The sequence below is a fragment of the Pelodiscus sinensis genome, chromosome 9 (assembly GCF_052426305.1).
Source record: "Pelodiscus sinensis isolate ZL-2025 chromosome 9, ASM5242630v1, whole genome shotgun sequence".
Classification (NCBI taxonomy): Eukaryota; Metazoa; Chordata; order Testudines; family Trionychidae; genus Pelodiscus; species Pelodiscus sinensis.
In genome coordinates this window covers 57,920,001-57,928,769 of record NC_143060.1, presented here as the reverse complement: position 1 = coordinate 57,928,769, position 8,769 = coordinate 57,920,001, and the positions used below count along the sequence as shown (strand labels likewise).

Sequence of the window (8,769 nt, the reverse complement as noted above, 5' to 3'; positions counted from 1 at the left end):
CAGCGTTGATATTTGTTCCAGCTTTTCTGTTCTAATTTAAACACTAAAACCACAGTGCTATAATGGACATTTTTTCTCTTTCATCCCCTCCAGAGTTAAAGTACATGGACTCACATCCAGGGCTTATGAAAAGTGAAAATGAATTTAGAATCTCAGCTCTTAGGAAACTTATTTAAGCCTAACAGACAATACCTCTTCTAGAGGTAGCATCGCATTTATCGCCACCATGCAGGAGAATCAGAGTTCAGGTCTACAGCTCGCAATGACCTGAGATGGTTTTCTAGTGACTCATCTGATAAAAATATGAACCAGCAGGAATGAGATCTGAAGTAAAGTGCATCTGATATGTCTCACACATGTATCAAATTCACTTTCAAAACCCACCTCTGAGATCAAGCAATGAAAGGGATGACCATATTTTATTTATTTATAAGCATTTTTATCAAGTTACAAAGTTATAAGCAAGTTATGTGTTTCTTGTTTTGTCTACTCAAGCTGGTAGCCAATTGAAATATAATAATAAAATAATAATAATAATAACAACAATAACAACAACAACAGCACTCAATACGTAAATAGCTCTTTTCCTCTTCAAAGCACTTTAGAACTCTTAAACAATTAATTCTTACATCCCCAAATCATGAGGTAAAGGAATAAGTCTTATCATCAGTACTTTGAGGAAATTCAATCTGGATAATATTGCTGGAAAATTACAAAAATAGTTATAATTCATCAATGAATGATTTCTGTTGATCAAAGATCCAAAGCAATCTTGCAATGAAGGAATTACAAGAGAATTGATGCTTGACACCATGTTCATTCAACTCAGAATAAAACAAAAACATGTAACCTTCCAAGACTCTATAGAGGTGGGGGTATGCACTTGTTTATCCTTAATCTTAGTACAAAGGAAACAAAGAAAAATGTAAATAAAAACACAAAACACACACCTACTGATATGAATAACTTGAATTCAAAACTGTAGAATAAAAGATACTAAGATTAATCTTCTCAATCTTGCCCATTCTACTTACAAAAACCCCACACTACACATTTAGGCAATGTCTACACTGCAGCGCTATTTTGGAATACCAGAGGTGGATATATGAAATAGCTATTCCTCATCTTTTGAGCGTGCCCATTATTTCAAAATATAACAGGCTAGCAACTCTGATGTCCCTGTAACCTCATTCCACAAGGAGTAAGGGACGTTTTAGAATAGTGATTTATTTTGAAATAAGTGCTGTGTAGACAACACCAAATTTCAAAGTAAGCTATTTCAAAATTGACTCAAAATAAGCTACACTAGAGCTGTGTCTACACTGGGCCACTTATTCCGGAAAAGCAGCCGCTTTTCCGGAATAACTTGCCAGCTGTCTACACTGGCCGCTTGCTTTTCCGGAAAAGCAATGACGATCTACTGTAAAATTGTCAGTGTTTTTCCGGAAAAACTATGCTGCTCCCGTTCGGGCAAAAGTCCTTTTCCAGAAAAACTGTTCCGGAAAAGGGCCAGTGTAGACAGCACAGTAGTCTTTTCCGCAAAAAAGCCCCGATCGCGAAAATGACGATCGGGGCTTTTTTCCAGAAAAGCACGTCTACATTGGCCACGGATGCTTTTCCGGAAAAAGTGCTTTTCTGGAAAAGCATCCTGCCAATGTAGACGTGCTTTTTCCAGAAATACTTATAACGGAAAACTGTTCCGTTTTAAGCATTTCCGGAAAAGGGTGCCAGTGTGTGTAGCTCAAATTGCAAAGCTTATTTCGAGCTCCAGGAACAGTGTAGATGCACCCTTATAGTCAACCCTCAAATTATTAAATATGCACAGAGAAGTATTGCCCCAAATCTAAGCCTGTAATGTGAATGATTAAATATTACTTTGGAGGAGAACATTTATGCTAAATTCTCTTCTTTTCTTTTTTTTTCTGCACATGTAGAAAGTACCTCAAAATAATTTCATTTCTAAATAGCTTTAGTGGTAAAATGCAGTCCTGTATGTAGGCTATAGTTGTTGTTATCCTGCTATTCTTCAGCCACACAGAATTCCATACTGGAAATATATCCTACCACCAAAGAGATGGTTACAGGAGACATGCTCTGATTAATTTTCATGCATGGTAGAAATCACTCCTTAATTTTTAGTACTAATATGAAATCTGGAATTATCCATAAGACTGTTAGTTGGCAATTGGTTGTGTGAGACTCTAATATGAATATTTCTGTATCAAAAACAAATTCATGACCAGTCCCACAAAAAAATGTTTTTGACTATATTCCTACAATTATGATATATGAAGCTTCTGCTTGATCAAGTTAACCAATAACATGGCATATCTGAACATAAGATTGTCTGTTCAGATAGTGTATCTTCCCTGGTAGTGCTGTATAATACTTGGATTGTCTCTCACTGTGGTCCTTACAAAATTTCCTATAGTTAAACAAGACTGAGGTTATGCTGTCAGATCTTTGTTAACACTTGAAAAGGACATTACTTTCCAATATTATTCTTTATGGGTCCTATTTTGCAACCCTTATTCATACTGAATTGTACTTATTCCCTGGGCCAAATGTTTAAGGTGTCTCAAACCAACCTCTAACATTGCAGATACAGTTCAATGTTCAATTTCCTAAAACTCCATTTTTCACTTCTAAGAATTTCTGTGACCAAAATCTCTAATCTGTACGTGCAAAATATACATGCAGTTTGTATATGGACCACAATTTGGTGTGGTGGTATTAATCTTGTACATGATAAAGTATTCCCAACTGAAGTTACTTTTGAAATATGATCAGTTTTTCTTACAAAACCTAAGACAACCAACTTGTTCTTTAGCTACTTTCCCTTCCATTGCATCAGAAAATTGGAGAGTAAATGGTATGATTATGGTATGAGACATTTTATTCTGATGCTTCATACATACATACTTCATTCTGATTTCCCATGTTTTGGAGATTTGGTGAAATAGTCTCATCCATTCCTGCAACATTTTTCATGCGTGTAACTCTTACTGAAGTCAGTGGGAGTGTTTGTTGCAGGACTACAGTACAGAACTCATGTATTTTGGATTGTGGGTGAATGTACGCTAGTAAGTGCGGCAGATTGGTGCTGCATAATTAGGCTAGCTGGTTTTATTGTAAAGATTAAAAAAGAAGGAAATAGCTGTAAAGTGCTCTGAAAGGCTATGTAACCTAGAAGTGCAGAGTGGGATTGAGAAACCTGCTCCCAGTGTTTTCCCAGTATTAAATATTGCAGAAAAATCAGAACACTTCATTGTCTTAATATCTGTCAACACTTTGATTACTTAATTATTTTAATCAGCTCACAAAGCTCAAAGCTGACATGCAAGGTGGCTGCTGAACAACCTACTAATTAGTAACGACACTACTTGAGAGACTGAAATGTTTTCCGTATAAAACACTCTATGCAGATCCTAAAAACATTTTGATTGAGTAATTTAAGCTAAGAACTGTTGTAATATTGCCAATTTCAAGCATTTAAAAAAATATGAGTCAGTCCCCCAAAATCATAAGGTTGTCTTAAAATCAGTGAGATATAAAAATAATATATTTTGGTTCTTTACATGTGCATTGAGGTGTTCAAGCATTTGGGGGGTCATGTCATTAAGCTTTTTCCACAATGAGGGCTGGAAATTGACATTTTTAAAAATGAAAGTTGAGAATCCAGCAGCTGGGCCTGTAACAAAACCCTCCAAGTACTCTAAATTTAATGATGAAAATGCAAGGGTTGGCAATGCTGCAGATGGGCTCATTCTTGCAGCCTTTTCCCCATGTGAATATTCCTGATTTCAAGAGGACTGCCGGATTGAGAAAGAGCTGCAGGATTGGTGTGTATATTTCTGACCAATACTTTTTTACTCTTCAGAGGGTTGCACTGTACAACTCTCCTCACTGTTTTCTGGTGTGATAGTTTCACTTCCTACTGAGCTTGTGATTTCAGCACTTTGAGAAGATGCACCTGCAGGCTGACACTCTTCACTTGCAGTAACGGTAAAGCTTTCAGATTTAATATCCACTGTAACCTCAGCTGGGCTAAGCTTATCTTCCTCTAGCACTAGTGAAACCTGAAAATCATCAGTCGTTTCTATTCTTACATTTTCAGTACTCAAAATGGGTACTTCTGTTGCATCAGGACTTTCAGGAGAACACCCAAGAAAGCTCTCAGCATCTGTTTCCACTGGGACAGCATGAATGTGACCATCACCTGCTTCCTCCAGATCAGATCTTCTCTCTCCAACTATGCTTTCAGTGGGTACTTCTGGTTGCGATTTGTCATTAATAGCTTCACAGCTTTCCAGAACAGTATACCAGACACTTTGGTTGGTCTCCATTTCTGCCTTTGCCTCTTGAGGCACATCCCCTTTTTCAGGTATCTCCAAACATTCTGCTTGAGTTACATGGTTGCCTCCTTCTGAAATGATCATTACATTCGTATCATCTGTACCAAAACTGGATGGGGATGGCTGCTCCATTCTGAGCTCAGAATGTTCCACTTCTTTATTCATTACCTGGTCTTTTTGGCCTGTTTCTGCATTAGTTCTGCTGCTTTCATCACTCTCTTCCCTATGTTCCTGCCACTTCAAAATTTCACATTCATTTACCACTTCCTTTTTGTTCTCAGATGGAGCAACTGCTGGTAATTCAACTGTCACCGTCAGCAAGCTTCTGATCTCATTCACAGTGTCAGGGGCTGTAAGATGTCTCTCCTCTTCTTGTACCTTATTTTCTTTTTCAGTGTTCCCTCCAAACTCTGACTCCACCACATTTTCATTCTGGGAAGTTGTCTTTTCCTCCACAGCCTCTTCTTGTATCTTACTTCCGTTGCTTGTGTTCTCTCTAAACCCTGTCTCCACTACACTTTCATTCTGGGAAGTTTTCATTTCCGCAGGCTTTTCTTCCTTAAGAGTAAAAGGACAAGACTCCAGTTTGTCAGGGATGTCTGTAATGATCACTTTCTTACTGCTAAGTGTAAGACTGCTAGATACATTGACAGACACTACTTCTTCATTGTCTGATGGCTTTCTAGCATCATGACATGTCTCCTGGGTTATTTTTTCTGACACAACAAGCAGTTCATTACTTTGAATTTCGGTATTTGATGTTTCTGTTAACGTGATGGACAGTGTCTTAGCAGGACTGGCGTGTGCTGATCCTGAAGGCGTCTTCAAGTCAGTTAAACTGGACACACTTTCGCATGGCAAGTTTGCGTTGTCCTCAAAGAGGTTGTGTTTCTTCAGAATGGCAGCTTCTTTTATTACTAAGTAGGGCAAAAAGATCAGTCAAATAGATCTGAAAAAACTGACACTTAAGAACACTCAGAATAAAAATATTCCTTTATTGCTTTTATTAATAATAAAATAATAATAATAATAATAAAATAATAATAATAATAATTGATAATTTATAATAATATAAATAAGACCCAATTTTAATTATTTGTGCTTTTTTCATTTCACTCAGCTTGGGCAATGGAACATTAATAATAAATTACACTTTCCATGTCCCGTACACTAACAGACTACTAACGCTGTGTCTAGACTGGCAAGTTTTTCCGCAAAAGCAGTTGCTTTTGCAGAAAAACTTGCCAGCTGTCTACACTGGCCGCTTGAATTTCCGCAAGAACACTGACTTCTTACTGTCTGAAATCAGTGCTTCTTGCGGAAATACTATGCTGCTCCCATTCGGGCAAAAGTCCTTTTGTGCAAAGCTTTTGCACAAAAGGGCCTGTGTAGACAGCTCAGATTTGTTTTGCGCAAAAAAGCCCCGATCGCAAAAATGGCGATCGGGGCTTTTTTGCGCAAAAGCGTGTCTAGATTGGCATGGACGCTTTTCTGCAAAAAGTGCTTTTGCGGAAAAGCTTCTGTGCCAATCTAGATGCTCTTTTCCACAAATGCTTTTAACGGAAAACTTTTCCGCTAAAAGCATTTGCGGAAAATCATGCCAGTCTAGACGTAGCCACTGTGTCTGGGTTTAAAACACTATGGGAGGACATTTAAATCTAGAACTAGAGGATTATTTTAATTGAATATCAAACATTTCTATTTGTATTCTATTTTAATGGCAAAACCTCAATTCTGGGCCAGAAAACAAGTTAGAATTTGTGGAAGACAGCAATATCCCTATTGTAACCTGTGAATATTATGAAGAACTTTTTCATTCTCCGATGCCCACACAGACAGATGTGTAGAGACAGCTCTTCTTAATACCAGTGATCTATTGACAATTATATTTTGGCAATATTCTGAGAAATTCAGTCTGACTGCCATTAGATGTAATCAATTCTTTGAAAATTCAGGGCTTTGAGAAAAACTTTGCTTCTTGGCCCAGGGGAACCAAGGTATACTGGAGATAATACGATTTTCATGGCTTGAACCACACTGTGAATCTCAATATCCCAAGCTTTCGGGAAGTTCAGACCTGAATCCAAACTTCATGGCTTGCCCCATCTCTTTAATGGGGTGAATCAAAACTTGTAAACTCTTCACACTTCCTGCCTCTGAGAAAATTGGGACCTGGACCTGAATAAGGCAGCTCAAATCTATCACTGGCTCTGAAATAAAACCTCACAGACTCACATTCTAAACAATGTTACTATCATCTCAGAAGCATTCCTACCTTTTAGAGTTTCATCAAGCAATGTCTGAAATAAAATGGCTTCATAAACATTCTCTACTTGTACCACTCTGGTGTAATCAGCAAAGACGTACTGTTCATATTTCTGCAACTCCTGTGCAGAGACACAAAGAAAGAATAAACGTATAAAAATGTGACTCTCTGGAATCCTCAAGGTTTAATCAGCCCAGAAAAGAACCCTGTCTGCTCCTATGTGAGAGATCTTTTCACAACAACTGCTAAATGAGCTGCATATGTTCACAGCATGCTTCCCATTTACCAGTATTCTTTATACCTCATTGCCTTAAGCACGCTAAAAAAATAATGTATCCATCCAGGGGACTGAAGTCGATGACCTCTCGAGGTCCCTTCCAGTTCTAGTGTTCTATGATTCTGTGAACTCTTACATTCTAAATAATGCAGCAGGTGAGAAAGTGACTAAGTCTATACCTGTCCTCTGAGGCAAATTCATCAACCCCATCAGGGTACAGGGTACTCAGGCATTTGTGACTGGGGTACAGCATGTGTAGCTTAGTGGTTCATATACAATCCAGCTAGGTAGCAACTGAGTAATCACTAAGGTTAAGATTTTGTCTCAGTTATATTTAGTGAAAGTTATAGATGGGTCAAGGGCAACAACAAAAAATTCACAAAGGCTGAGCCGAGCCCTGCTGCAGGAAAAGGGGTGGGGTCCAGAACCCACCACAATAACAGCTGGAAGCACTAAGGTTCCTCTAACATCAAAAATAGCTGTGAGTTCGGGGGTGAGCCAGGTGCCCAGTCAGTTTCTGAGAGCTCAGAGTGGCTCACAGCTTTAGGGCCGGTGGCTTGGAGCTCTGAATTCCCCTGACACCTGCAGCAACTCAGAGATCCAGAGTCTCCGCACTGCATGTGGTGTCTTGGAACTCGGGGGTTCTTCCCACCATCCCTGGCAGTTCAGTGCTCTGGGGTCCTGTACAGTGGCTGGGAGCTGCAAGGGTAGCCAATGTCTGCAGCGACTCAGAGCTCCAGGGTCCCTGCCAGCTGTGACAGCTCCAGCCCTGCCACTCCAGGGATGAAATGAAAAATGTCATGGAAGTCACAGACTTAATTTTAGCCTTAGTCATTACCACCTGGAATAATTCCCATTACCCCCATTACACAGAAGAGCAGTGACTGGGATTTGCATAGGACTGTGTGACGGGGTGGAGCAACCCCGCCACTCGCCAGCGTCACCAGAAACAGCCGGCGGCAGGGAAACGAACGCTACGGGCCGTCCGGCCCAGGGACGCCTGAACGATGAGGAAGCGGCACGTCATCATGGGGCGCCCGGGCACGGCGTTGATGACGTCACGGGCGCGACGCCGGAGGGGGAGGGGGGAACCCGGAAGTGTGGGACAGAGAGTGAGCGGGGTACAAAGGGAGCCGGAGCGGCCAGAGGGGGTTGGCCGGAGCCGGAGGAACCTGGTGGCAAGGGCAAGGCGGAGGTGAATGAGATGCCCGGACAAGGGGGAGACGCGGAAGGCAAGGACACCACTGGGACTGGAGGGTAACTGTCGCGGCCAATGGCTGGCGGAGTGGAATAGGACCCAGGGCGGGCCGTGGAACCCGGGAGCAGGTGTGTTTGGGGTTAATAACCCCCCTGTTACCACTGAGAGTCACACTCTCAGTGACAGGGCCCTGGGTCGGGGTCCGGAGAGAGGGTGGGCCCGGACCCCCCACTCCGCCTGGGAGGCACTGAACCGGGCGGTGACCGGCGCAGCTCTGAATATCAGCGGGTCGGGGCGTCTGACCACGACCCCACCCGGTGACAGACTGCCAAAACATTTCAGAAGCTAACTTATTTATTTGAATTCTCTCTCCACCCCAAATCAGAGCCACATCTTTTATCCTTTCACCACCACCAATACACCAAACTGATCACCCTCAAGATCATTTTGGCCATATGACCAGCTACTTAAGATAACCATCTGTGGCTAATTTGCATTAGGTGGCCTAGTATATAGCTATCAAAGTGTTAATTCTGCCTTCCCTTTCATTTTTTTTCCCAGTGTGGAGCCATAAAGTTACTTACTGGTTTGCAAGCTGAAGCCAACGTCTTCTGCATTGTGGGCAATGTGATCTGTACCAATGCTTCCTGAAATATTTTCTTCCGTATAGTGC

General features: G+C 41.0%; 1 protein-coding gene across 1 annotated transcript in view; it reads right to left on the bottom strand.

The window, feature by feature from the left end:
• Positions 1 to 392: 392 nt before the first annotated feature.
• The window catches only part of NIBAN1 (niban apoptosis regulator 1), a 101,678-nt gene continuing 93,301 nt past the window's right edge, over positions 393 to 8,769 (bottom strand). The window contains exons 12-14 of the mRNA XM_006135801.5: positions 8,681 to 8,769; positions 6,631 to 6,742; positions 393 to 5,272 (exon numbers count right to left, since the gene is read on the bottom strand). The exon at positions 8,681 to 8,769 is cut by the window's right edge and continues 19 nt beyond it. Coding sequence (XP_006135863.3) covers positions 3,870 to 5,272; positions 6,631 to 6,742; positions 8,681 to 8,769 — 1,604 coding nt within the window. The 3' untranslated portion in view covers positions 393 to 3,869. The remainder of the gene's footprint in view (positions 5,273 to 6,630; positions 6,743 to 8,680) is intronic.